The 27,581-nt window shown below is 50.4% G+C and overlaps 2 protein-coding genes across 7 annotated transcripts; one reads left to right on the top strand and one right to left on the bottom strand.

The window, feature by feature from the left end:
* The first annotated feature begins 634 nt into the window (after positions 1–634).
* Positions 635–14,807, top strand: EPX (eosinophil peroxidase). The gene is made up of 13 exons (XM_036837304.1): positions 635–719; positions 827–920; positions 1,178–1,353; positions 1,498–1,615; positions 1,706–1,835; positions 2,696–2,902; positions 7,679–7,997; positions 9,490–9,650; positions 10,006–10,261; positions 10,696–10,866; positions 13,036–13,273; positions 13,841–14,053; positions 14,365–14,807. The coding sequence occupies exons 1-12, from the start codon at positions 644–646 to the stop codon at positions 14,040–14,042; spliced, it is 2,148 nt and encodes a 715-aa protein (XP_036693199.1). The 5' UTR covers positions 635–643; the 3' UTR covers positions 14,043–14,053; positions 14,365–14,807.
* A 288-nt stretch (positions 14,808–15,095) lies between these two features.
* Positions 15,096–26,468, bottom strand: MKS1 (MKS transition zone complex subunit 1). 6 transcript variants are annotated; one of them, XM_036837901.1, is made up of 18 exons: positions 26,373–26,468; positions 25,850–25,959; positions 24,658–24,728; positions 24,029–24,184; positions 22,895–22,992; positions 22,579–22,707; positions 22,211–22,315; positions 21,664–21,772; positions 21,074–21,130; positions 19,985–20,027; positions 19,662–19,727; positions 18,091–18,161; positions 17,671–17,740; positions 17,465–17,572; positions 16,652–16,785; positions 16,066–16,148; positions 15,882–15,979; positions 15,096–15,775 (listed from the first exon to the last, which is right to left on the bottom strand). In XM_036837901.1, the coding sequence occupies exons 1-18, from the start codon at positions 26,450–26,452 to the stop codon at positions 15,684–15,686; spliced, it is 1,680 nt and encodes a 559-aa protein (XP_036693796.1). In that variant the 5' UTR covers positions 26,453–26,468; the 3' UTR covers positions 15,096–15,683. The 6 variants fall into 6 exon arrangements, 4 of the variants coding, with proteins under 4 accessions (XP_036693796.1, XP_036693798.1, XP_036693797.1 ...); XM_036837903.1 differs by lacking the exon at positions 17,465–17,572; XM_036837902.1 differs by lacking the exon at positions 18,091–18,161 and having other exon boundaries at positions 19,989–20,027; positions 26,373–26,466.
* Between the last annotated feature and the right edge of the window lie 1,113 nt (positions 26,469–27,581).

A 27,581-nucleotide genomic window follows, 5' to 3' on the forward strand; every position in this document is an offset into this window, starting at 1 on the left:
CCTCAATCAACTTACTGAGCACCTACTGAATACTAGGCCTTGTGCTGGGGGCTGGGGAGATACGACAGTAAGGCAGACCCAGCTTCTGCCCTGTTGGAGGAGGAGAGGGGCCTTCCCTATGATTTAGCCCAAGTCCCATTTTAGGAATGTGGAAACTGAGGCTCAGAGAGGGGAAGTGACTTGCCCAGGACCATACAAATAGTTAGGGGCAGGACCAGGCGCAGCGCTCTTCTGAGGCACACCCAGCAAGTATTCACTGAGCGACATCTGTGTTCTAGGCACTGCTCTGGGCCCTGGGAGAAATATATCAGTGAACTCGATAGCAAAGAGGCTGGGGATGGAGTGAGCAGATGAAAGAACGTCTCCATGTTGGTGAGGGGTAAAGTGGGGTGTTTCAGTGTCACAACTCCCCCCAAAATGAGAGGGAAGTTCCAGAGCTCCACCTCAAGAGGCTGGGCTTCTGAGGCCCAGAGCTCCCCTCCCTCCCCCAGGACAGGCTATAAAAGTCCCTTCCCAGCTACTTCCGCAGAAGAGCAGGAGGAGGTGAGAGGTCAGCTCAGCATCCTCTCTCGGTGAGAAGGCATTAGGGGACACCCACCCGTGTGATCGCTTACCTCCCTGTGGCTGGGGTCTCACTGCAGAGATGAAGTTGCTCCTGGCCCTGGTGGGGCTCCTAGCCACCCTCATCCTGGCAAGGCTCTCTGAGGGCACCACCCCAGGTAATAGCCCCTTGGACAGCCAAGGAGGAGGGCAATGGAGGGGGAAGCACTTGGGTCTGAGGGACCTGTGGCTGCCCTGGACCCTAAGCCTCCTTCCCCCTGAACAGCCTCCCCTAGGGTGGTGGAGACCTCGGTCGTCCAGAGCTGCATAACAGAGGCCAAGTTGCTAGTGGATGCCGCCTACAATCAGACTGAGAGGAGGTGGGCCTGAGCCTGGGTCTGGGGACTGCGTGGGCCTGGAAGGGTTGACCATGGGGGATGGATGGACTCCAGCCAAGGTCATCTCACCCAACACCTGCCCCTGGGCACCCTGGGGCAGTGCCATGTCGGTAGAGAGCCTCCCTTCTATCCATCCTTCTGTCTGTTCACACTGTGCTGACTGTCCACTGCCCAGGTTGGGGCTCTGCTGGGTGTGTCTGCTTCCTCTCTCCAGCCCTCACTTCTCCTCTTCTGGGCAGCATCAAGCAGCGCCTTCACAGTGGCTTGGCCAGCCCCATGGACCTCCTGTCCTACTTCAAACAACCGGTAGCAGCCACCAGGAGAGTCATTCAGGCTGCCGATTATATGCATGTGGCCTTGGGACTGCTGGAAGAGAAGTTACAACTCCAGGGGTCCAGATCCTTCAATGTCACTGGTACTGTGGAGTGGAAGGAAGCCAGGAGGGGGTTGCAGGGCGCACGCCTTGGGGTGTTGGGAGGGGAGAGGGGAAAGGGATGGGAGGTACAGAACAGACCAGCTCTAGAAGAAGCTAGAACCCTGCCCACTGTCCCACCCCCAGATGTGCTAACGAAATCCCAAATGAGGCTGCTGTCCCAGGCCAGTGGCTGTGCAGCCCAGGATGAAGCCGAGAAGTGCTGTGACAAGTACCGCACCATCACTGGGAGATGCAACAACAAGTGGGTGCTGGGGCGGCACCTGACCTGGTGGGGCCCAGTTCCCTCCTCTCTTTCCCAACCCTGCTGACCCCAGCCCGCCCATCGCTGCAGGAAGAGACCCTGGCTGGGGGCCTCCAACCAGGCCCTGGCGCGCTGGCTGCCAGCCGAGTATGAGGACGGGCTGTCTCTCCCCTTCGGCTGGACCCCCGGCAAGAGGCGCAACGGCTTCCTCCTCCCCCTTGTGAGTCAGGGCTGAGGGGCTGGAGGACGTTCCATCTCTTCTAAACATGGGGAATAAAAGCTCAGCCCGGAGTCGGACAGGGCTCGAACCAGGCTCTCCCACAGGCTGGCTGATGACTCTGGGCAAGGACTCCAGCTGAATCAGTTTCCTCAGCTGTAAAACGGCAGTAAAACCCACTTAATATTACTGTTGTGTCTATTAAATAAAGTCCTGGATATAAACATCCATGTAGGATGTGATATATTAATGCTAGCCATTACAATATTGTTTTTTCTGAAAGAATTCATGTCAGAGTACCTTGCTAAATATAAGGAGCAATACATCTTAATGTAGTTCTATCTATTGACCTAAACTATTTCATATTTAACAATTTATCAATCTTCTATTCATGTGCCAAAATAACAATCTGTCATCTACCCATCTATCAACATCTCTTTATCAATTTTTCTTCCGTTGGTCTTTCCATCTATCCAATTCTCTATTTATTATCCGTCGCCTAGCAACCAATCCTTGCATCTATCAATCAGTTCTACCATCTAATTATCCATTAGTCTATAAATTGATCTATCAGTTTGATCTATTTATCTCTCTGGAGAAGCTGGTGGGGTCTGAGCCAGCCAACCTGGCCCGTCCCCTTCCTGGAATTACTCCTGGAATCCTCAGGAGCTGGGCTGGAGAGCATCCGTGTAGGAATGACAGCCACATAGGAAGTGGGACAAAGCAGGAGAGGGGAGGGGAGGGCAGGGGAGGAGGAGAGACTGTACTAACTCCAGCAGGGGCAACCTGCCACCCCCTGAGTCCTGGGTTGGCTCTGACACCCTGCAGAGTCAGCGCCCCACGCTGATCTATCTCCCCACCAGGTCCGAGCCGTCTCCAACCAGATCGTGCGCTTCCCCAGCAAGAGGCTAACCTCCGACCAGGGCCGGTCCCTCATGTTCATGCAGTGGGGCCAGTTCATTGACCACGACTTGGACTTCGTCCCTGAGTCCCCAGCCAGAGTGGCCTTCACTGTGGGCGTCGACTGTGAGAGGACCTGTGCCCAGCTGCCCCCCTGCTTCCCCATCAAGGTACTTACCCCTGACTCCCAGGCTCCTGATGTGGCCTCCACCTCTGGCCGAGAGCTGGGGCTGGGCATCTGGCACCTAGTGCACCTGCCTTAAGGAGCTGCCTGTGACGCTGGAGTATCAGACAGAGACAAGATGCACAGTCCGGCACAGACGCCTGGTTCTGTGTGTGTTTGGGGGTGGGGGGTGGGGGGCAACCTGCCAGGAGGTCCTGGTGCTGGCCTCACGGAAGGGGAAGAAGTTGAGACTAGCCTTGACCCCTGGGTCCCTTTCCAACAGGGGAAGTCTTTAGGGTCTCTTAGCTCTTGCCCTTCTCTCCCTCCTGGGGTGGTCTGAGGGCCCTGCAGTTCTCACCATTTCCTGGGATCGGGTTGTGAGCACGGTGCTCTCCTTCAGCTGAGAGACAAGGATGGTGCGGGACACTAGGGAAGAAAAGACGGGCTCCAGGGAGCACAGCCTCAGCTGGGGACAGAGGGGACCCTCTGTGCACACACACACACACACACACACACACAGACACACACACACACACATTCACTCGCCCCTACTGGGTAGGGCAACGTTCTCGCGACGTGACATGTGAGGGCCCCTGGCTGGCTCCTTCCTCAAGCTCCTCTGGGGAACTGTCCCCTATCTTCCTATTATACCTTTAGCTCTTGACTTTTATTTATTTATTTAATTTTTAACATCTTTATTGGCATATAATTGCTTTACAATGTTGTGTTAGCTTCTGCTGTATAACAAAGTGAATCAGCTATACGTATACATATATCCCCATATCTCCTCCCCTCCCAACCTCCCTATCCCACCCCTCTAGGTGGTCACAAAGCATTGACCTGATCTCCCTGTGCTATGCAGCTGCTTCCCACTAGCTATCTATTTTACATTTGGTAGTGTATATATGTCCACGCCACTCTCTCACTTCATCCCAGCTTATCCTTCCCCCTCCCTGTGTCCTCAAGTCCATTCTCTACATCTGCGTCTTTATTCCTGTCCTGACCCTAGGTTCCTCAGAACCTTTTTTTTTTTTTTTTTTTTTTAGATTCCATATATATGTGTTAGCATACGATATTTGTTTTTCTCTTTCTGACTTACTTCACTCTGTATGACAGACTCTAGGTCCATCCACCTCACTACAAATAACTCAGTTTCGTTTCTTTTTATGGCTGAGTAATATTCCATTGTATATATGTGTCACATCTTCTTTATCCATTCATCTGTTGATGGACACTTAGGTTGCTTCCTTGTCCCGGCTATTGTAAATAGAGCTGCAATGAATATTGTGGTACATGACTCCTTTTGAATTATGGTTTTCTCAGGGTATATACCCCATAGTGGGATTGTTGGGTTATATGGTAGTTCTGTTTTTAGTTTTTTAAGGAACCTCCATACTGTTCTCCATAGTGGCTGTATCAAGTTACATTCCCACCAACAGTGCAAGAGGGTTCCCTTTTCTCCACACCCTCTCCAGCATTTATTGTTTGTAGATTTTTTGATGATGGCCATTTTGACTATTTCCTTACCCATATTAGGGAAGTTTTCAACTGTAATCTCTTCAAATACTTTCTCAGTCCCTTTTTTCCCCTCTTCTTCTTCTGGGACCCCTATAATTTGAATGTTGGTGCGTTTAATGTTGTCCCAGAGCTCTCTGAGATTGTCCTCAATTCTTTTCATTCTTTTTTCTTTATTCTGCTCTGCGGTAGTTATTCCCACTATCTTATCTTCTAGGTCACTTATCCGTTCTTCCGCCTCAGTTATTCTGCTATTGATTCCTTCTAGAGAATTTTTAATTTCATTTTTCATGTTGTTCATCATTGTTTGTTTGCTCTTTAGTTCTTCTATGTCCTTCTTAAACGTTTCTTGTATTTTCTCCATTCTATTTCCAAGATTTTGCATCATCTTTACTATCATTACTCTGAATTCTTTTTCAGGTAGACTGCCTATTTCCTCTTCATTGTTTGGTCTGGTGGGTTTTTGTCTTGCTCCTTCATCTGCTGTGTGTTTCTGTTTCTCTGTCTTCTCATTTTGCTTAACTTACAGTGTTTGGGGCCTCCTTTTCGCAGGCTGCAGGTTCATAGTCCCCATTGTTTTTGGTGTCTGCCCACATTGGGTAAGGTTGATTCAGTGGGTTGTGTAGGCTTCCTGGTGGAGGGGACTAGTGCCTGTGTTCTGGTGGATGAGGCTGGATCTTGTCTTTCTGGTGTGCAGGACCACATCCAGTGGTGTGTTTTGGAGTGTCTGTGACCTTATTAAGATTTTAGACAGCCTCTCTGCTAATGGGTGGGTTTGTGTTCCTGTCTTGCTAGTTGTTTGGCATAGGGTGTCCAGCACTGTAGCTTGCCTGTCGTTGAGTGGAGCTGGGTCTTAGCATTGAGATGGAGATCTCTGGGAGAGCTTTAACCGTTTGATATTATGTGGAGCTGGGAGGTCTCTGGTGGACCAATGTCCTGAACTCAGCTCTCCCACCTCAGAGGCACAGGCCTGACACCCAGCCAGAGCACCAAGACCATGTCAGCCACATGGCTCAGAAGAAAAGGGAGGAAAAAAAGAAAGAAAGAAAGAAACAAAGAGAGAAAGAAAGAAACAAAGAGAGAAAGAAAGAGAGAGAGAAAGAAAATAAAGTAAAATAAAGTTATTAAAATAAAAATTTATTAAAAATTAAAAAAAATCTTAAGTAATAAAAAAAAAGAAAGAAAGAAGAGAGCAACAAACCAAAAAACAAATCCACCAATGATAACAAGCACTTAAAACTATGGTAAAAACAACAACAACAACAACAAAAAACAGACAGAACCCTAAGACAAATGGTAAAAGCAAGGCTATACAGACAAACTCACACAAAGAAGCATACACATACACACTCACAAACAGAGAAAAAGGAAATATATATATATATCTATATATAAAAAAAATGGAAGAGAGCAACTAAATCAATAAACAGATCTACCAATGATAATAAACTCTAAATACTAAAGTAAGATAAACATAAAACCAGAAATAAATTAGATGCCAAAAGCAAACCGCAAGTCTACAGTTGCTCCCAAAGTCCACCGCCTCAGTTTTGGGATGATTCGTTGTCTATTCAGGTATTCCACAGATGCAGGTACATCAAGTTGACTGTGGAGATTTAATCCGCTGCTCCTGAGGCTGCTGGGAGAGATTTCCCTTTCTTTTCTTTGTTCGCACAGCTCCCAGGGTTCAGCTTTGGATTTGGCCCCACCTCTACGTGTAGGTCGCACTCTGGCATCTGTTCTTCACTCAGACAGGATGGGGTTAAAGGAGCAGCTGATTCGGGGGCTCTGGCTCACTCAGGCGGAGGGTGGGGTGGAGGGAGGGGTACAGATGCGGGGCGAGCCTGCGACGGCAGAGGCCGGCGTGACATTGCAGCAGCCTAAGGCGCGTGTGTTCTCCCGGGGAAGTTGTCCCTGGATCACGAGACCCTGGCAGTGGCGGGCTGCACAGGCTCCCGGGAGGGGCGGTGTGGATAGTGACCTGTGCTTGCACATAGGCTTCTTGGTGGCGGCAGCAGCAGCCTTAGCGTTTCATGCCCGTCTCTGGGGTCCGCGCTGATAGTCGCAGCTCGCGCCCATCTCTGGAGCTCCTTTAGGCGGCGCTCTGAATCCCCTCTCCTCGCGCACCAGGAAACAAAGAGGCAAGAAAAAGTCTCTTGCCTCTTTGGCAGCTCCAGACTTTTTCCCGGACTCCCTCCCGGCTAGCTGTGGCACACTAGCCCCTTCAGGCTGTGTTCACGCCGCCAACCCCAGTCCTCTCCCTGGGATCCAACCTCCGAAGCCCGAGCCTCAGCTCCCAGCCCCGCCCGCCCCGACGGGTGAGCAGACAAGCCTCTCGGGCTGTTGAGTGCTGCTCGGCGCCGATCCTCTGTGCGGGAATCTCTCCGCTTTGCCCTCCGCACCCCTGTGGCTGGGCTCTCCTCCATGGCTCCGAAGCTCCCCCCCTCCACCACCCACAGTCTCGGCCCGCGAAGGGGCTTCCTAGTGTGTGGAAACCTTTCCTCCTTCACAGCTCCCTCCCACTGGTGCAGGTCCTGTGCCTATTCTTTTGTCTCTGTTATTTCTTATTTCTTTTGCCCTACCCAAGTACGTGGGGGAGCTTCTTGCCTTTCGGGAGGTCTGAGGTCTTCTGCCAGCGTTCAGTAGGTGTTCCGTAGGAGCTGTTCCACATGTAGATGTATTTCTGATGTATTTGCGGGAAAGTGATCTCCGCGTCTTACTCCTCCGCCATCTTGAAGGTCTCCCTAGCTCTTGACTTTTAAACCAAGCATAGCAAATGCCACCTCAATTTAGAGGTACATTACTCTATGTGCAGGTCTGTTTTCACTGAATTGCCAGCTTCCTGCAACTTGTCCTGGGTTTCCTCGACCTTCACAGTCTCCGAGGCACCCGGCACAGAAAGGGGCTTAGGAAATGTCTGTTGAATTGAATGGAATGAAAGGAGCACAAGCCTCATGTCAGGAGAACTAGGTTCTAATCCCTCCTCTCCCGCTAACGAGTTGTCACTTCCCCTCTCTGAGCCTCAGTTTCCCCACCTGTAAAATGAGGATCTAAGGCCTCGTCCATTTCTAACTTTTCATGACTCTATGACACAACGTGCTAAGGATGCTCAGATGACCTGGTGAGCAGCGTGAGTCTGGATGAGTCAAGGAGGGCTTCCTGGAAAAAGGGAGTTTTGAGCAAGGTTTTGAAGCAGGTGGGGGATGACCAGGAGGAGTGAGCTTGCTCGGGAGGGGCCCCAGTGTCACTGGCTCCTCTTCCACCTCAGATCCCGCCCAATGACCCCCGCATCATGAACCAGTGTGACTGCATCCCCTTCTTCCGTTCGGCACCCTCGTGCCCCCAAAACAAGAACAAAGTCCGCAACCAGATCAACGCGCTCACCTCCTTCGTGGATGCCAGCATGGTGTACGGCAGCGAGGACGCCCTCGCGCTGCGGCTCCGCAACCAGACCAACCAGCTGGGGCTGCTGGCCGTCAACACCTGCTTCCATGACAAAGGCCGGGCACTGCTGCCCTTCGACAATCTGCACGAAGACCCCTGCCTGCTCACCAACCGCACCGCGAACATCCCCTGCTTCCTGGCAGGTCAGACTCGGGGGTCGGAAGGAGGAAACACCCAGTCCCTGGGTTCTGGGTTGGGAAAGCCTGGTGGGACTCGATGGGGGTGCATGGCTTCAGACCTCAATATTAGACACACAGATCTGTGCACAGTCTTCCCAGAATCAGTAAGTTGGAAGGAGTCCCTTTGTGAACCCGGCGTGTGGCCGGAGATCACCACTTGACTCTCTTCGGTGAAAAGGGACTCACCCCCTCTGCTGTTCATCTGGAGCGGCGCTGACTGCAGAAAGCCCCTCCCCCCCCCCCATTTTGATCCAATGCCCATCTGTGGCTCTTCATCATGCTTCTAGAACCTCAGAGAAAAAGCTCTATCTTTCACACAGTAATAGCCTCTTTAATTACCTGAAAGTAGCTTTCACTTCCACCAAATATTTTTTTCTTCTCTGGGCTAAATTCCCTTAGAATCTTCAGTTTCCCCCCTGCTCTTGCTAGACACTGTCACCTGGTACCTTCTTCTGGATGCATAATCTGAACTCTCCTGGGGGTCTTTGCCCCTGCCCCCCCATGCTGGTTATCATAACGATGGTCATTGCTTCTGGTTATTTAATATATTTAAATGTGCCATCTCTAATCCTTACAGCAGCCCTGAAAGGAGAGCATTATTAGCGCCCTCGTTTTGCAGATGAGACACTCAGGGAAGATAACTAATGCGCTCCAGAGCAGAGTGTCAGATGGCAGAGTCCACGGTGAGGACTTAAGTCAGTGTAGTGGCCAGGTCTGGGCTCTCTCCACTCTGCTCCACCACCTCCTTTGCAGGGAGTCAGCTCCAGCCCCTTTTCTAAGGATTGTATGTTTCTTTGCTCCTGGCAAGAGCGGCATGCACCTTCACCAGAGGTTTACTTAAGAGTAGATTGAATAAGACCACATACAAGGGCTTAGTTCAAAGCCAGCAAATGACTGTGTGTAAGGCCACCTTCAGGAATGTACTTTCCTTCCCGGCCTCTAGGAGAAGGTCTGGCTACAGGAACAGGCTCTGCCCAACCTTCCTTCTTTCTCCTTCCATGGGGCTCCCTGGGGAGGGTAGCATGACACCAAGCCCAAAGCTGGGGAGAGGTCCAGCCCCTGGAAGAGAATGTGCAGAAGGATGCAACCCACAGGACAGGTTCCTAGAGTCACCCAGGACCCTCCACCAGCTGTGGATCTGGTAATCCTGCAGAGCAGAATCATTAGGCAAAAGGGTTCCTGCCTAAGACCAGCAGCTGCCCTGGGCCACCTCACGCAAGCTCATTCCAGTAACTTAGGGACCCGAGACTCCACTGTCCTCCCACTCCTGGCCCATTGTGTTTGTCAGTGGAGCCTCACAGCACAGCTGAGGAGATGGAGGTCCATGAGGGCCAGGAATTTGGCCCAGGTCACAAAATCCCACCACCTCTTTCTAGTCCCCAGAGCTCTGTCTGCCTTAGCAGAAAGACATTGCTCTGGGAAGGACTATGGTGACTCTGAACTTGGGGTTTTCAAGGTGACAGCCGGTCAACCGAAACCCCGAAACTGGCAGCCATGCACACCCTCTTTGTGCGAGAGCACAACCGGCTGGCAACTGAGCTGAGACACCTGAATCCTCAGTGGACCAGTGACAAGCTGTACCAGGAGGCTCGGAAGATCGTGGGGGCCATGGTCCAGGTGGGGGGCCCTGGGTCCCAGCATCCCTTAGAAGGCAATCTGGCGTGAGAAGCCATCCTGGGGGATGTGCCTCAAGTCAGCTAGGTCTGGGTGATTGGGAGTGGTCCTGAGATCCGACCTGTATCCCCAACACTGCCACTAACTCTCTCTGTGACCCCGTTCATGTCACCCAGCCTCTCTGGGCCTCAGTATCTCCATCAGACAATGGGAAATTAACATCACCACATTTGACATACTGCCAATAAAGAATCAATATGTCTGAGCAGCCCTTCGAAAAGCAAAAGGTCTGTCCAAAGGCAAGGGAGTGGGGTGGGTGGCGACTAAGGTAACGTTCCTCCTCCATCTTTTCTTCCAGATCATCACCTACCGGGACTTTCTGCCCTTGGTTCTGGGCAAGGCCAGGGCTAGGAAAACCCTGGGGCCCTACCAGGGGTACTCTTCCAATGTAGACCCCCGTGTGGCCAACGTCTTCACCCTGGCCTTCCGCTTCGGCCACACCATGATCCAGCCCATCATGTTCCGCCTGGACAGCCGGTACCAGGCCTCAGCACCCAACTCGCGGGTCCCACTCAGCTCCACCTTCTTTGCCAGCTGGCGAATCGTGCACGAAGGTGACCAGGTTTTCCAGAGGCAGACAGGGCGAGGGGGTGGGGCCCAGCTTAGTGCCGGAGGCCAGGCTACTGCTCAGGCTACTGCTAATCATCTCCCCAAGCAAGTGAAAACAAGGCAGGTGCCACCAAGACCCTCAGTCACGGGCCTCCCATCCCCTCCACGATTAGAGGATTTCTAAAAGGGGAGGAGACTGGTGGTTGTGGTCCTGAAAGGAGCTTGCCTTCCACTCCTTCTCGGAGAAGTGGGGGTGATTGCTTTTCTTGCCGGCTCCAGCTCCCTTCATGTCCACCCAGGCCACTGTTTCCGGACACAAACATTATAGAATGTAAGTGACTGGCTTGTCCAGCTCTGAGCTAGCTTGGCATCATGTGATGACCCTAGGGGCTTCCAGGAGGCTGGTCCAATCTGTGCTGCTCATATTCCCCGCCACCAGGTGGCATCGACCCCATCCTCCGAGGCCTCATGGCCACCCCTGCCAAGCTGAACCGTCAAGATTCCATGTTAGTGGATGAGCTCCGGGAACGGCTGTTTCAGCAAGTGAGAAGGATCGGGCTGGACCTGGCAGCTCTCAACATGCAACGCAGCCGGGACCATGGCCTCCCAGGTGAGGGGGCTGCCCGCCCCTTCCCAGGCTTCCCCAGAGCAGGGTTGCTGGTGATGGTTGGTCGGGGGGAGGGTTCAGAGAAGACCCTTGGCGCCTCCTTTCTGACTGGGACTGTCTATAGGATGTGCTGAGGCTGATGCAGCAAAGCATCCCTGGGACCTCGTTGTTGCTGTTCTGCCACATCTTCTCCATCCTCCATAGGGTCTCTAGCTTTAGGGTCACAACAGGACCAGGACTTGGACGCAGGAGCTGAAGGACACAGGACACAAAGGAGATCAGGACTTTCCAAGTAGAGAAAAACAGTGGCTTTAAAAGGCAGGGAAGAGCTGCTCCATGCCCCACCACCCTGGCAAGATCCAGGGAGGCAGTTCCAGGGATATAGAAACTGGCTCTTGGCTCTAACTGGGCAAAGAGCCTGAGAGGCAGGGAACAGGTGGAGTAAAGGTAAGACTGCCTTGGTTGTTTGGTGAGGCCACAGAAAGACTTTATCCCAGGAAATAAGAAAAATTAGGCACTTTGCTAGGATCTTTAATGGATATTAACTCTTTTAGTCCTCCCAATGACCTTGAAAAGCAGCTGTGACAGACATTTTTATAAATGAGGAAATAAACTCAGAGACATCTAGTAATTGGCCCAAGCCCACATAACTAGGAAGTAGTAAAATTCGAATCAGTTTCAAAATTTCTCCTTTCGTCCCCCTGTTCAATCCACGATGTTAGGGGAAGGCTTTGGCCACAGCCTCGCTCATCTCTCCCTCTCCCCATCTCCTACTTCCCTGTCTAAATACAACCCGAAGCCCCATCTGCCTCTGCTAATTTTTGGCCGTGAATAATAAAGGGTGGGCAATTTCTACTGCACCTAACACAGCCCCTGGCTGGCACACAGCAGGCACTCAAGAACCTGAGTTTCTTTCCTTCCCTACGCTTGGGTGCTCCTGACAGCTAGTGTCGTGGGTGCCCCCTGCTGGAGATCTGATATTGCTAGCTGCCCAAGTTGCCACACAGTGAGTTTCTGTACCCTCTAAACTGTCCCAGAAATAGTGTACTGATCATAGCTCTTGCAGTCTCCTCCAATCCCTTCCCAAATTTGGAATTGGAAGGCCTGGTTTGAACTCCACTTAACGGTGGGGTGACCTTGGAAAAGTCACAGTTGCTCAAGCTCAGCGAATATCCATTGATAACATGGGGATTACAAAGTACCTCACAAAAATGTGAGGATCCTGAGAGATATCCACACAGCAGTGCTCAGTAATGGTGAAACATTATATGGTTTTCCTTTGTTCAGCTTGGGGGATGGTGTTTGGGAGTTGTAGTTCAATGGACAACGTTGGGCTGGTGTTTCTTTGAGTCATGGCAAAGCTATCTTCCTCCTATCTTAATGGTCCCCATCATATCACGTGACTTGTCCTGGTGTGGGATCCTGATGGCTGAGAAATCAGTGTGGTCTTTGTTAGTTTCTGAGTAGGTGAAAAAAATTTTTTAATTTTAGTTAAAATTTTAATTTTAAATTATATTGAGATATAATTAACATATCACACAATTTACCAATGTAAAGTATATAATTCAATGATTTTAGTATATTTAGAGTTGTGCATCATATCTAATATCAGAACATTTTCATCACTCACAAAAGAAACCTAGTAATAATAGTCACTCCCCATCCCCACTCCAGCCCCTGACAATTACTAATCTTCTATCTCTACATATTTGCCTATTCTGGACCTTTCATATAAATGGAATCATACAGCATGTGGTCCTCTTCTGAGTAGATAAATTTTATCCATGATTTTCATTTCTTGGTTCATTCACTCATTTATTCATTCGGGCATTCTACAAATCTGAGAGTCTTTTCTGTTCTAGGTAATGTCTTACTTGTGCCTGATTAATGCCACGATAATATCATTGTGATTGTGAGTGTTGGGTTACGACAGCTTCTTACATTAGGACACTCTTCAGTGTGTGCACAAAGCATGGCTGTCCGCTCGCACTGAAAATTAAGAGGGCAGTGGTTTGGTCTTTGGAAGGTTCAAGGCCTCTTCTGCCAGCAGGGATTTTGTTCTGCCCAATATTGCCTGACCACAGAGCTCCATCAGGAGAAATCGCGGCGAGCAGAAGTTAATGGGAATCTGCAGGGGTAAGACTAAACTGCTCCTGTCCCCTTTCCCTACAGGGTACAATGCTTGGAGGCGCTTCTGCAGGCTCTCCCAGCCCCGGAATCTGGCACAGCTTAGCCGGGTTCTGAAAAACCAGGGTTTGGCAAGGAAGTTCCTGAATCTCTATGGAACACCTGACAACATTGACATCCGGACTGGGGCCATCGCAGAGCCTCTTTTGCCAGGGGCCCGAGTGGGGCCTCTTCTGGCTTGCCTTTTTGAGAACCAGTTCAGAAGAGCCCGAAATGGAGACAGGTAAGTGCCCCTACCCTAAAAGGGACCAGCCCCAGAGGCAGGGCAGAAAAGCACTAGAATTTCAAGACTCAGAAATGAGAGAAAGTACTCTTTTTAGCTTCATCTCTTCCAAGTACACAGGATCCGAGACCAGGAGCTCCTCCCTGGAGAGCTTGGTAAGAGGCAGAGAGAGCACTTGCCCGAGTTGGAGGCACCTTTAACTCAGGAGAGAGACTTCTCAGCCTCACTGTTCCAGGCTTAAGGATCCCAGAAAACATGGGCACCAAAGCTAAATCTGGTTTCCCTCCAATAAGCTTGTGGTTTAAGACTTGACTTCTTATTTGGATTTGGCATTTACCTGGGTTCAAATCCAGTCCTGGCTACTTAAATTACTGTGCAATTAATACCGGGCAATTTACTAGACTGCTGAACTTGTTTCTTCCTTTATAAAATGGGAATCATACCTATTTTGCATGGATTCTGGAGAATTGAATGAAATAATGTATGTAAAGTACCTCACACACAGCAGGTGCTCATTCCTGTTCATCCCTGCCAAACTTCACCCACATCTCTCCACTGTCTTGGTAGTTTCTGGTGGCAGAAACAGGGTGTTTTCACCAAGACACAGCGCAGGGCCCTGAGCCGCATCTCCTTGTCTCGAATTGTGTGTGACAACACTGGTATCACCACCGTTCCGAGGGACATCTTCAGGGCCAACATCTACCCCCAGGGCTTTGTGCCCTGCACCTGCATCCCCAGCCTGAACCTGTCAGCCTGGAGAGGCAGATGAGGCTTCTGCAGGTAAGGGGGACCTCCTCCAACAGCCCTGGGCTGGGTCAGGCCCTCACTTCCTTCCCTGGACAGGACCGCTGAGTCCTCTCAAGCCCCTAAGCAGAAACAACAGAACTTGTCTCTAGCAACAGATCATGCTCTCACAGTGGCTTCCCAGTATGCTAGCCTCTGGGTTGATAGTTAATCCCAGGGCCCAGGACTTTGAGGGGCAATTAGGAAGTATCCAACTAGCCTCAGCTTGGTCATCAACACCCTAAGAACAGCTCAATCTCTGGACATCCAGCAAGTTCCGCACTTGCCCACTTGTGCTGCTTCCACAGGAGTCCATCCCAAGCCTCTGACCTTGGAGACCTTGGAGACAAGGAAACCTGGGGAAGACCACAAGGCTACCTCCTCCCCTGGAGCAACTGCTTCCTGCTGATGCTTTTGCTGGTTATAGCTCAGAGCTGGTTCTCTGGCTGGGAGTGACGGCCAGGGCTCCCAGCAGCAATGAACCCTCCTGCCATGCGAGCCTCTTATGTATTAGGTCACATGTCAGCTCCAGGTGCAAGGGCTCGTGAGCCAAGCAAGGGGGTCCTGAGGCCCAGGCAAGAAGAGTCATCTTCGTCTCCAGCCACTTTCATCTATTTTCCACCCTGTCCCTGACCCCTGCCTATGACTGCAAGGCCAGAGTCCCAGCCTCCAGCCGCCCCATGGTCTTTCTCTGGAGCCTTCAGGCTGCACAGCACACTCTGCTTCCACCAATAAAGCACCCATGAGGGCAGAAGCTGGTTTCTGCATTGGGCTCGGTGGGGGGGGCAGGGGTGGGGGCTGGACCTCAGTCCCATTCTTTGCTCCAGATGTTTAAGAGGAGTGCTGCTAAGACACAGCTGGCACTAACCTTAAAGCCTCTCCTGGGGGCTGAGTTTAGAGCATCGAGACACTGTGGAGTAGGAAAAGGCAGGGAAGGGCAGCAGCGTTAGGGGCCCCAACATTAAGGAGAATACCATGACCAAGGAGGTCCCTTGGCCATGCAAGCGACCCGAGCAGAAAACCAGCCGACAGAACGTCAGTCAGTATAAAAAGTTTTTATGTACAAAAAACACAATAAAAGATGACAGCTAGCTAGCAGAAAGGACTGGGCACTGCCTTCAGCCTTCATTTACTACAGAAACAAGCCCCCAGCAGGAAGGGGAAGCCACCCTGGGAAGAGGAGGCTGGGTTCCTGGGCCAGGAATGTAAGATCTCTCTTGTCTGCCTTCTTTCTCAGGCCTCCATGTGTAAAGCAGGTGTGGAGCAGGAGGTACTGCTGCTCTCTGCCACTGAGACCGTGAGACAGGCTGGAAAGGAGGCTGTGTCGAGGACAGAACTAACTTTGGGCTTCCCCCCAAAACTGGTCTCAAACCAAAAAGCCTGTCTTGTTGCGATGGTCACTTGCAGTGGCTGACATATGAAGACAGGGACCATATGGGGGCCACAGGGTCTTTGGCTTTGTTGCCACCCAGCAGCTGAAGATCAGGCAGGGGGGCCAACCCGGGATTCTCAGCTCTTCCGGTTCTCAGCAGGTCAGCGGGGTCTCTAATCAGAAAGACGAAGAGGGCCCAGGCCTTGGATATCACTCGTCTTGTCCTCGTGCACGGCGGGCCAGGACTGCAGCGAGCTAGGAGACCGTGGCCCCCGAGGGGCTCCCGAGGTCCTGGGGAAGGCTTTCTCGGGCCTCCTGCATGCGGCGCCGGGCTCGACGGAAGGCTTCTGTGAGGGAAGCAGACACAGGAGTCAGCTGCCATGGTGTGGGGCAAATGGGGCCCACGCGGATGCTGGAGGGGGGTGTGGCTGGGCCTGGGTGGGGGGAGCCTACCTAGCACACCGTGAATGGAACTTTGCTGGCTGAATCCCTCCAGACGGTCCAACACGCTCCTCAGCCTCTTCCGGAGAGAACTGGACTCCAGGAAGGCCCTGCGGGGGAGCCCGCCACATGGCCATGGCTGCTCTTGCAGCCCTCAGGGTCAGGAGCCGCGAGGCGGGGGGCCAGGCCCACTCACCGGGACTGCTGCAGACAATGCAGGCGGAAGGTGACACTGCCTGTGGTCTCCGTGCGGAGTCCAAAGCGGCTCAGACGCTCCCCCTGCGGCATCCGGTTAACGTCAGGCTTCTGTTGGTTCCTAGACCCCAGGCGCCACAGTGGCCTCACTCCCATTCTTATTCCCATTCTTGGGGAGAACAGTTCTTTGGGGAAACTTCATCCCAACACCCAGATTCCATCACCTCCCAACTGTAAATCACGGAACATTCCAACCTCATTCGAGAATCAGCAGTCTTATAAGCTGCCTGCCAATCCTCTGATTCCTGAGGACTCAGCGATGGGCTGGAAGGAGGGGCCAGTTATTCCGACAGGGACCAGGGGAGACCTCTAAGTGTACTATTTTCCAGAGCTCTCCTAGGATAGCAGTGATGTTTGTACCTGGTGCAAGATGTGGCCGAGACTTCCCGCTTAAGCCACAGGAAGGAAGGGACTAAGCAATGATGAAGCAATGAACAATTAAGAGGCCTTAAGCCAGATTCCACGTATTCCAGAAGAGATAGGGACATAAGTTCCCAGCATGAAGTCTCCCCAAAGACGAAAGTCACCTTGAAGGTTGCTGGTACCCGCACGTAGGAGAGGTCCTCCAGCTCCAGAGAGCCGCCGATGAAAACCCTCCTCAGCTCAGCCACCGGGCCCAGCTCCAGGGGCCTCCACGTAGAGACCGTCAGGGTGTGTGAGCCTGCGCAGGAAGAGGAGAATGGGGCCGGAAGCGGCACGTGGTCCCTTGCTGACTGCCCGGCAATGACACGGGCCTCGCCACCACCAAAACACCTGGTCTGGTGATGGCCTGACCTCTGGTGAAGGTCATCATCATGGTTTAGGGTACCCACTTGAAAATCAATCCCATGGAAATTCAGATCTCAGCTCTGCCAGTTATTACCCGGGCACCAGGACAAGTTTCTCAACCTCTCTGAGCCCCATTCTCCTCATCTAATAACAACACCTACGCCTCACAGAGTGGTGGGGAGAATTAAATGAGAAGCACTTAGCACACTGCCTGGCGCACAATAGAAGACAGCGGCTATTATTTCAAAAGGAACGCTGATCCACTCGATACACACCCACCGAGAGCCCGTCTTGCCGCGTGGCTGCTCCCTCAAGGCCACGAGTCAGATCAGAGGAGCCGGAAGCAGAGCCCAGAGCTGCTCAACTTCCCAGTTAGCTGTCATTTCACCCAGCCGTCTCTAACAGAGGGGGAACATTTCCTCAAAAGGAGCAAGGAATCTTGCAAGTTAAGTGCTTCTAATTCCCCATCATCCCTACTCCTCACAGGAAGTGGTCCAATCTTCTGAAGTGTTAGTCTTGTTTCTAGGAGCTAGGGCACATGGGCCACAGGAAGGGCAGGGATGAGAGGTCACCTGGGGTGGCAGGCAGCACCACAGCCCCGTAGCCTTCCACGCGGCACCTCTGCCAGAAGTCCAGCGAGAGGACCTCGCAGTAGAGCACAGGCCATGCCGGGAGAGCACCTGCACCAAGGGGGAGAAGCGGCCAGGTCCGGGGGGCCTTCACCAGGACAGGGCCTGTCTGAGGAGCCCCAAGGCCGAGCACCTGCTGGGCCACTCACCGGCAGATTCATCCTCGTGGAGGAAGGAGGCCTCAAACGTGAACGGGTAGGAGAAGTAAGCCACATTATCCTAAAAAAGAGGAATGCTATTTTATACTCAGTGCCATGGGGTGGACAAGGGCCCACTTGGAATCTGTTTTCCCTGTAGCCAACGACAAGGTCACCGTCCCAAGGGAAAAAGAAAAACTATCACCCCAGGTAGGAAATAAAAGGCTGACAGGTGAAGGGACACCCAAACCCGAGCTGCTACCACTCTCAAAAAGGCAGAGAGAACCCTTGGACCAGGCATCCCTGCAGAGCCCACAGTGAAGGGCCGGACCCAGCTCTGGAATCTTCCCCAGGACGTTAGCCTGATAATCTTCAGATGCCTTCCCCCGAGCAGTCCTGTTCCCTTCTAGGTGCCCCTTCTCGTTGCCCTACCATTCCCAGGGACTTGGTGGCACAGGTCTGTGTTATTCCTGAGAGCTGCTGGAATGCTGGGCTTGACCAGCCTGAAAACCAAAGACCACATATAGTAAGTCAACGGGGAGGAAGGCAAGCAGTTGAGAAAAAGACAAAGTTCCTTTCTCCATTCACTCACTCATTCATGCAATCAATCATTCATTTCACATTCACTGTGTGTCTGCTATGTGCTATGACCGATCACTGGGGACATCTTGGTGACCAGATAGAAAAGCTTCCTGTCTCTCATGGGGCTACCATTCCAGTTGGGGGTGGGAGGGGGGAATAGACAACAAACCAACCAACAAAACACTATCAAGTAGTAATAAATGCTAAAGTAAAAATAAAACAGGGTGAAGACACTGAGTGGCTTGGAGGCTCATTTAGACGGGGTGGTGAGGGAACACCACTCAGAGGTGACACTTAGGCTGAGACCTAAACTAAAGCAGAACCAGTCGTGCAAAGACAGGACACAAAAGCTTTCAGACAAAGGAAATGGCCCTGAAAAGGCCCTGAGGTGGGGATGAACTTGGCCTGTTCAAGAACAGAAATTACAACTGCAATGTTGTAAGGGACGGAAAGGCAGGGGCCAGCTCGTTCAGGGAATGGAGTTTGGATTTTGCTCTAAGTGGGAAGGGAAGCTGTTGGGGCTTTAAGTTCAAAAGAGACACAACTGGTTTACATTTTAAAGGCTCAGTTAGGCTGTGGTGTACGTGGCAAATGAAACGTAAGAGGGAGCAAGAAAGGAAGCGAGAGGATAAATTAGAAACCTAATGCTTTGGCCTAAGCAAGAGATGACGGTGGCTTGGCCCAGGGTCCTCGAGAGAATAGAGGATTCAAGACATCTTTTGGAGACAGAACTGACAAGAACTGCTGATAGAATGAATGGCGGTAGGGAGCTAGGGAAAGTGAGGAATCAAGGATGTCTCTTAGGTTTCCGGTATCAGAAACTAAGTAGATGACGTTGCCATTCTGCTAAGATGGGAAAGACCGTGAGGGCAGGTTTGAGGCAAGAGGGGGAATCAAGAAGCTTTTGGTCACGTTAAACAGGAACGACAAAGAGGTAAGTGGACATGAGTGTGGCGTTCAGGGGAGAGGCTAAGGCTAGAGAGAGAAATCTGGGAGTCTGAGACATACAAACAGTACTGAAGCCACAGGATGTATGAGGCCACCTAGAAAGACTGTGGAGAGAGAGTCACAGAAGGCCAGGCCCAGCCTTGGGTACTCTAATAGTTTTAGATCAACAGAAGATGAGGAAACAGCCAAGAAGGCCGCTGAGCCACCAATGAGAGAGAAGAGAGGAGCACAGAGCCAGAAGCCAAGAGGAGAGTTTCAGTGAGGAAAGTGAGCTGTGGTGAATGCTTCTGAGAGGCCAAGTAGGGTGAAGGCAGAGACGTCACCACAGGATTTCACATCTTGGAAGTGATCTATGACCTTGAAAAGAACAGTAACAATTTCAGTGGAGGAGTGGGGAAGGAAGTCTGACCGAATGCCTCTGGAAAACTGTCAGAATGGGTAAAAAGAGAGACTTATGAATGAATATTACTTACTAGTAGTCGGCAATTCCACGAAGAAGTGGACGTAAAGATTGTCAAACTCATAGCCTTGGGCTGAAACTAAGAAAACAGGAAACTGTTTCAGCTTATCCTCCTATCACCCTTAACACCCGCCCCAGTCCTGAAGGGCCCACCCACGTGTGGAAGCAAGTCCCTCACGGGCCAGGAACTCTCTGTGTTTCCAGGAAAGACACATGCCTGAGTCTCCCGAGTGCTGCGGACAACCCAAGGCCTCTACTAGGGCGGGGAGGATTACTCCACAGCTAAATCTGGCACTTGCCAAGCATCAAGGGACTTCTGTCTGGTAAGACACTTACCTACCTCTCCATTTACAAAGAGCCGGAGGGCACCTGGTACCGTCTGAGGTAGAGAGAAGGGGGGACAGATCAGGAGGTCTTGAGGGAAGCGACCCCTCTCCTCCAGCCTGCCCGTAAATCCCCAGAGGACCTGACGCTGGACGTCAGATCCAGGTGTGTGACTAATCCCGCTTCCTCCCCACCTGCCACTTCTGCACAAATCTGTTTCCTTCATTTCTAAAAGTGTGTAACGTAAGGGGAAAAGCACCTAATTTAAATGGTGGGGAAGGCGACAAAGTGTGGGGAATTTGCAAGAATGGCCAAGAGAAGCTTCCACAGCTGCCTGCTGCCGTGCAGCAAGAGGCTAGAGAGCCCTGCTCCCTCCAGAGGGAGGTCAAGAAACGAGGAAGTTTCCTTTTTAAATTATTTGTGTATCTATCTTATCTAACTTTTTAACACCGAAAATCTGTTGCTAACACAGCACAAAAATAGTGAAAGTTAATTTTTTAGAGAGAGAGAGGGAGACCACCAGGTAACTCTCTCCTTGTTTCCAGATCTAGAAATGGAACTCCTGGAATAAGAGAAGACAAAGTTAAGTCCGTAAAGACTTAAACTCTTTTGTTTTGTTTTAAGAGCCAAACTATTTGACAAACAGAAATGACACCCCTCCCTCTCTATGGGGCATTAGGAGAAATATCTACATGAAGTGTAAGGAAGACACTTTTCATCTTTATATTTATTTAAAATTAATTACAAAGTAATACATGAATGCACTCCCACTGATAAAAATTCAAAACCACCTAAGTTTAGAGAATAAAAAGTAAACATTCCTGACATGTCCCTCTCACCACCGAATAGCCATCTACCATTTCCCAATCCCACCCCCTCCCCAGAGAAAGCCACCCATAGGGTGTGTGCCCTTTGAGACCTTTTCCTATGCATTAACACTTCTATATCAATATGCAACGCTTCAAAAACATAACAAGGACTATACTCTAAATGTTATTTGTTACTTTTGTCCACTGAAGAGTATGTCTTTGGGACCTTGAGGAGAGAACTGTCACTCAGTTGCAGTCAGAACGCTCTGGCTACAGAAACCCAGCTACTCACCGTCTCAAAGTCAGTGCCCACGAGGCTGTTGAGATACTCCTTGTGCCGGCCATAGAGCTGAGGAAACAAACCACACTGAAACTCAAGGTGCGACCCCAGCCAGACCAGGGTTCAGATCTGCACGGGAGGGAGAAAAGCAGCAGGAGTGGGAAATGCCACAGAAAGCTGGAGGCCTAAGCATCCCAGACACTGACATCTGACAGTGAAGCACAGAGGCTCTGGAGTCCCCTGGTCTGGGACCAACCTGGCTCTCGCACTTACGTGACCCTGGGCAGACTGCTTAGCTTCTTGATCTCCATTTCCTCATTTATAAAGTGGTAATAATAAAAATATTCATCTCAAAGGCTTGTGGTACAGTCTAAATGAAATAAAGTATGTGCAGGGCCTAGCACAGAGCATGGTAAATGCTCAAATAAATGACCATTATTATCATGATCTTATAATAGGATCGAAACCTTATATCTGATATGTCAGCAGTGCTTCCCAAGTCAGGGGAGGCCACTAAGAGCAAGGCCTTGCACCTGCTGACCCAACCTCGACTGCGGCCTCAGCTCCCAGCTCTCTGGTTCTCGGAATGAACCAGCACTTACGTCCTTGAACACACGCTGTTCCCGCTCCTCCTCCTCAGGCTGTGCAAGGGAGGACACGTTGTCAATCGTATACTTCCACAGCTCCTGCTTCTCCCCGTCCGTCTCGATTCTGTAAGGTCAAAGCCACAAAGGGACTAACTCAGAAAATAGGAGATGGGCCCTCCAGCCCCAGCCCAGGGATGAGCCGATTTACAGTTCCGTTATTCTAAGACGTAAGAGGAGGAACATCAACCCAGAGGAGAAGACCTGGCTAGTTCATCTCTCCCAGTTTTGATTAGTCCCTACATGCAGCAGCACAGAGCATTATTTTCACTTAACTACACTGATAGAGGTATCACTTTCAAATCAGTGTAGGTGCATATTTTCTGAGAACAGGATGCCCAGTGTCCTAAGGGTCTATGACCTGGAACAGAATATGAACCACTGGCTGGGAATTTAAAAGTTAGAACAGATGAAGGGCTTTCAGAGAATCTCCTCAACTTGGGGCAAGAAGTGAAGCCAAGGAAAGGAATGCCAGTCTCCGCCATCCCTTTCTTCCTCTTCTCACCTGTAGGGTCCTCTGGAGCCAGTGAAGTCAGGTTTTACTGTGATCACACCATTACCGTCCACCTTCAGAGTACAGAGGACATGTTCATACTTCTTATAGCCAAGCCTAGAAACCAGGGAATTAACACCAGGGTTCAAGATTGCTGCCCCACCTCCAGGGAAGGAGGAAGAGGTATTCAGGACACATCAGGGGAGAGGACAGAGGCTGGAGTGAGAACTGTCACGGTAAAATACTCTCTTCCAAAGAAAAAGAAGAAGGAAAAAATCCCTCCCTCCCATATACCTGGGATGACTATAACAGGAGAGTGATGGTTAGTGACAGGAGAAGAGAATGAAGGTCTGAGCTGGGCAGTAAGAAGCTTCACTCACTTTCCATAGGGCCCCAGGTCCGCCATGATGTACATTGTCTGAAGAGCGGTGTTGATGACATGGTTGTTCCTGATGAACTCTTCTGAGGGTTCCCAGGTGACGATGCGTGACTTAAGGATGCCACCCTCCCTGGGAGACACCACAGGAAGGGTCACTTCCCTGGCACCCCCCGAAGAGCCTGAAGGAGGAGCTCAGGGGAGCACGCGAAGGTGGAGGCCCGCTGCAGGACGGGATGCTCGAGGTGGTGGGCATACCGAGAACACAGGCATGGACGGACCACAGAGGCCGCCACGGCCCTGTACACACTTGCACTCACATCCCTCGCCTGTCCTGCCGTCGCCGCCTGACATTTGCCATTCGCTCGACCAAGAATGATGGCATTTCGCTGGCTGCGGTGGTCATTTTCTGACAGTGCTGGGAAAACAGAGCAGCCCAGTGTAAGCCTGCTCAGGGCCATGTGGGACCAAGGACCCGGAGGGAAGTCTTCCTTCTGAAACCTCACACAGAACCTGAACCTCACAATCACGCTGACGGAGGGCACAGTGGCACAAACAGCCCAAAGAAGAGCCCAACCAAGCCTTGGTTTGCCCGAAGGTTGTAGCAGCACATTATCCTTGAGAAATGAATTTATTTATGCTAATCTTAAAATGAGCCTGCCATCTCTAAACACATACCAACAAAAAGTTTGGTGAGTCTGCCTGGCAGATGTTGACATCACTAGGTGGCTGGCAGGTGTGAAGTGTGACATAAGTATTCTGTGGAAAACCCTCCCACGGGTAACTGAACACTACCTGTAATTTCCTTTTCTTTACCAAAACAGACAACCCAAATTTTATATGCTACCAACCCACAGCTTTCCTGATATAAGCATCAACCTTTCAAAAACATTCACTTAACACCTGGCTCCTTGCAGAGATCTACAAGGTCATAGACAAAAATCAGAAAATATAGGCACTCCCCTCCCTCAAGGAGTTTAAAATCTCACTAAGAAGACAGAATATGCAGAAGAAAATGTAAAACAAGTCCATGAGGGTGTGCTGTCAGAGGCAAATTGAGGATATAAGCCATTCCCTACGCAGTACTGAATTCTTCTTCAAACCCATATATTCAGTTTTGGCTGAATCCATGATGAATTTTATCTAGATGGTTCTAGACTCCATCCACCTGTCTGATCTCATGATGCACGGAGGAAGTCAAACCCAGTGGCTGCTTCTCCCAGTTTGTGGTCTGCAAGCCTATCATTAGAGACACTGCCGGCTCCCCCAGGCCCTCCAGCAGAGGGAGCAGGGAACAGCAGCCACACCCCCTGCAGACTGTGCCCACCTACCCCAGCTTGGCTGCCAGAAGCTCTGTGTCCCCTTAACAGGTTTCTGAGTTAACACACAGAGAGGCCAGAAAGCTAAGGGAGACAAAGGTGAAGGGAGCTACGGTGCTTGGGAAAGAATGCTACCTCCTCCAAATTGGTGTATCTATCAGAGTCAGTGTAGGTAAAGATGCGTCGGTTCTTCCTGCCATCCAAATGCTCCAGCTTCAGAATCTCTTGGCGGTACTGATGATCCAAAGGGCTCTGACAGGCTGCTTCATTTTGGTACAGATCTACTTCAAACTGAGGTCACAAGGAAACAGAGTTCTACTGAGAATATGTCAAATTTTGTTCCTATAACAGTTTGGTCAAATTAGTTCTATAGAGCTGATGCAATTTGACATGTTCTCATAGCCAACTGCCGTTTATCTAAACTAATGGAGGACAGGAGAGCCAACGAATGTTAGAGCTGAAAGGAACCACAGTGATAGTCTAATTCAATTCTGCTATTACAGAATTGACATATCAAAACAGTAATTCTGCTGTTTTGGTATGTGGCCCAGAGATGAAAAGTGTCTTACCCAGGATTATAAAACTGGGTAGTGGCAGGCACTATATTCCATTGACCCCATAAGCACAACCGTGGAAAGTATAAACTGTTATAAGCTTTCTGGAAATCAGTTCAGCAATATGCATCAAGAATCCTTCTCTGTGACTAGTCAGGTGGAGGTGGACCGGGGGGAGGCAGACTGAGCAGACAAGGGACACTGGCTCACCTGGCTGAAGAGCTTCTCTTGCCATCCAATCACGACCTCCTCCTCTTCATCTACCTCTGGGCGGTGTCCACCTCCAAAGACAACAGAGTGAGTCAAATGTTTGAGCCAAACTAGCACCACTTCTTGCTCTGTGGTTGGTTATAACCAAAGTCCCTGCTCTTATATTTGCCACAAAACCAGTTGGAGTTCACTGATCTATGAAGCACTCACTCTAGACTTACTCTATAGAGGCTGTGGATATGTGCAGAAGCCAAGATTAGGACCCAAGAAGTCTTCATCACTACTCTGATTTGAATAAAAGGAAGTCATGCTTTCCAGGAATTATTTGATCTAATTCAGTGTCAAGAGCTGAAAGTTATTAGATATAGGCTGAATAGCTCTTCCTCAATCCCAATTGCCTACATTTGCTAGACAGGAACTGTGGCATTTTTATCTTCACTATTCCTGAAGCCATATATCTAGAATCACAAACACTATAACCTTAAGAGACCAAGTATCAGGAGAGAAAAGGAAAGACATATAACTGATTTTTCTTTTTAAAGAACCAAATCTAATATACACACTTCTAGCTGAGTGTGTCTTTTTCAAAGACACATGCTTCACAACCTGCCAGCTCACACTCTTGCCCAGGAATATTTTTGAACAGAAACAACAAAAGCAGAGAGACCAGTGACCTAACACAAACACACTGTCCTCTCTTCCTCACTTTTCTGGCTTCCCAGATAAGGAAAACTGCTAGATCACAGATGGTGTTAATATGTACATTTTCCAAGCAGACCCCAATTTTTAAGCTGTTTTAAAATGTGTTTAGTTGTATGTTTCAAGCTTGGAGCGATATTTTCTCTCAGAAAAAAAATGCCACAAATGGTATTTAGGTTGACAGGCAAATTTATAACATATCTAAAGTATGGTATTTGCTATTTCCCTACATTTGACCACAATTCGGATCAGCATCTTGATGGCAGGAATCAAGCCTTATTCAATTTTACACAACATAATGTAGTAGTTAAAATTGCCTGGGATCAAATCCTGGCTTCAACATTTACCAGCCCTGTGACCTTGGACAATAAACCCAACCTCTCTATACCTTTTCTCAGACTATAGACCTGGGTCTACTCTGTCTTAAGAGGTAACCTCCGCCCTAGGTCCTTCCCCAGATCCCCAAGCGGCCACATCACCACCATTCACCCACTGGCGGATGGGTGAGGCCTGAAAGTGGCCAAGTCTATGAGGTCCTTCCCGGGCTGGGCAGCAGGCTGGTAATGGAGGTAGTTGCTTGATGTGATTCTTTGCAGGTGGACTCTGCCAGGAAAAGAGAAGCCCAAAATACTCGTTACAAAACACTCAACCAGGAGATGAACGCAGAGCAAAGATGGGGAAACAAAACTCAGAAGAGGGTACGGCTACCAAGAATGTGGCGGGGTGTAGGCGACAGAGGGGATGTGAGTGGGGCACGGGGCCCTAAGAAGAAGACGATGGGAGAGTGTACTGGAGACACAGGGCCTCGAGAAACTTGGGAGGGGCAGGGTCCTGAAACGGTGGGTCTGGAAGTTGTGAGTGAAGAGGGTGCCGGGTAGTGAGGGAGACGCGGGGAGACGAGGTGACAGCGGTCAGGACTGCAAACGCAAGTGGGGGTCCCAGAAAACAAAAAGTGAAGTTCAGGCTCTAATTATCTGACAGCATAAAAGCACGGGGCTCTGGGGTGATGCGACTACCGGAGGCGGAGGTTGCGCACGGGGTCCCAAGAGCGATACACGGCCTCTCCGGTGTCAGTGCTCCAGACGGTCTCCGCCATGACAGCTGCGCTGCGCGCGACTGCGCCGGAAAGCGCGCCGCCCCAGTTCCCCTGGCAACGGAAACGCTGGGTTAGGGAGGCGGGAACCCGGTTCCCTACGCGGCGCTGCAGAGCCCCGCCCGTTGCAGGCCCAGGCCAGTTGGTGCAAGCGCACGCTTCGGCTGGGGGATCTGAGGGTTTGCCGCTAATCCTGAGGGGGAACAAAGCTCGCTCACAGCCAAGGCCAGACTTGATGCACTTTACAAATGAGGGAACTAAAGCAGCGCTATAGGCCCCTTTTATACAGATTCAGACAGAAATGGTGATGGACACCAAACCCAAGCGTCCTGAGTTCTCAACTACTACTTTTTCCACCACACGACACAGCCTTCCACTGAATCCTGGGAAACTTTGGCCTCCTGATCGGTGGACGTGACTCACAGAATGCACCCATTCTTCCCAAAGGAGTCAGGGGAGGTGATGACGGTTACTCAGACATGAAAATATATTCTTGGAAGAAGGCAAAAAAGTGGCAAGATTTATTAATCCTTGTGTTGGCATTCACTGAACCAGAGAAAGAAGAAACAAGGAAGCTAACAGTAAGGAAGGAAAAGATGTCATTATTGCACTGGTTTTTCCCCTGCGTGTGTTATTTCCGGATTTTTAAGCCACCTTAGATACCTCACTGGCCTTGGGAAAAGTCAACAAAATGCCATTATGAAGACGTGCTTCACTGGACTGCCAAAGGCAGGACACACCATAACCTTGAGTCTAGCTCCCTGACACCTTGGGGATGTCAACAATTTTCAGCCTTTGACATTTGCTGCTTCCTCAACAGGGTAGGCAATAGGCCCCTGAACTCAAGAATCTCATGCCAGTTTCATTATATGGCATTGGGAGCCCTAAGCAATAAAGCTGCTGTTGTGTAACACTAAGGACTCACCGTAACAATAGCCCTATTTATTTAAGATCTGATACAGCCTGGGCGCTTTGTTTGTATTGTCCTTAATCCTCCTAGAAACCCCTTAAGTAGGTATTTGTTATTCTCATTTAATCAATGAAGTTATTGAAGGCCAGAGCTTGAAGGTTGAACTCTAGTAAGTGGTGAAGGAGCTGAGATTCCAGCCCAGGTCTGTCTTTTGAAGCCTGA

The sequence above is a fragment of the Balaenoptera musculus genome, chromosome 20, assembly GCF_009873245.2.
Source record: "Balaenoptera musculus isolate JJ_BM4_2016_0621 chromosome 20, mBalMus1.pri.v3, whole genome shotgun sequence".
Taxonomy (NCBI): Eukaryota; Metazoa; Chordata; class Mammalia; order Artiodactyla; family Balaenopteridae; genus Balaenoptera; species Balaenoptera musculus.

Excerpts from the sequence above, each read along its gene's own strand:
- EPX (XM_036837304.1), top strand. The coding sequence starts at position 644 with ATGAAGTTGCTCCTGGCCCTGGTGGGGCTCCTAGCCACCCTCATCCTG. Across the intron at positions 720-826 it reads CTCTGAGGGCACCACCCCAG|CCTCCCCTAGGGTGGTGGAG; the intron begins GTAATAGCCCCT and ends CCCCCTGAACAG. Across the intron at positions 2,903-7,678 it reads CCCCCTGCTTCCCCATCAAG|ATCCCGCCCAATGACCCCCG; the intron begins GTACTTACCCCT and ends CTTCCACCTCAG.
- MKS1 (XM_036837904.1), bottom strand. The coding sequence starts at position 26,452 with ATGGCGGAGACCGTCTGGAGCACTGACACCGGAGAGGCCGTGTATCGC. Across the intron at positions 24,185-24,657 it reads AAGAGAAGCTCTTCAGCCAG|TTTGAAGTAGATCTGTACCA; the intron begins GTGAGCCAGTGT and ends TTGTGACCTCAG. Across the intron at positions 22,993-24,028 it reads GATACACCAATTTGGAGGAG|CACTGTCAGAAAATGACCAC; the intron begins GTAGCATTCTTT and ends CTGTTTTCCCAG.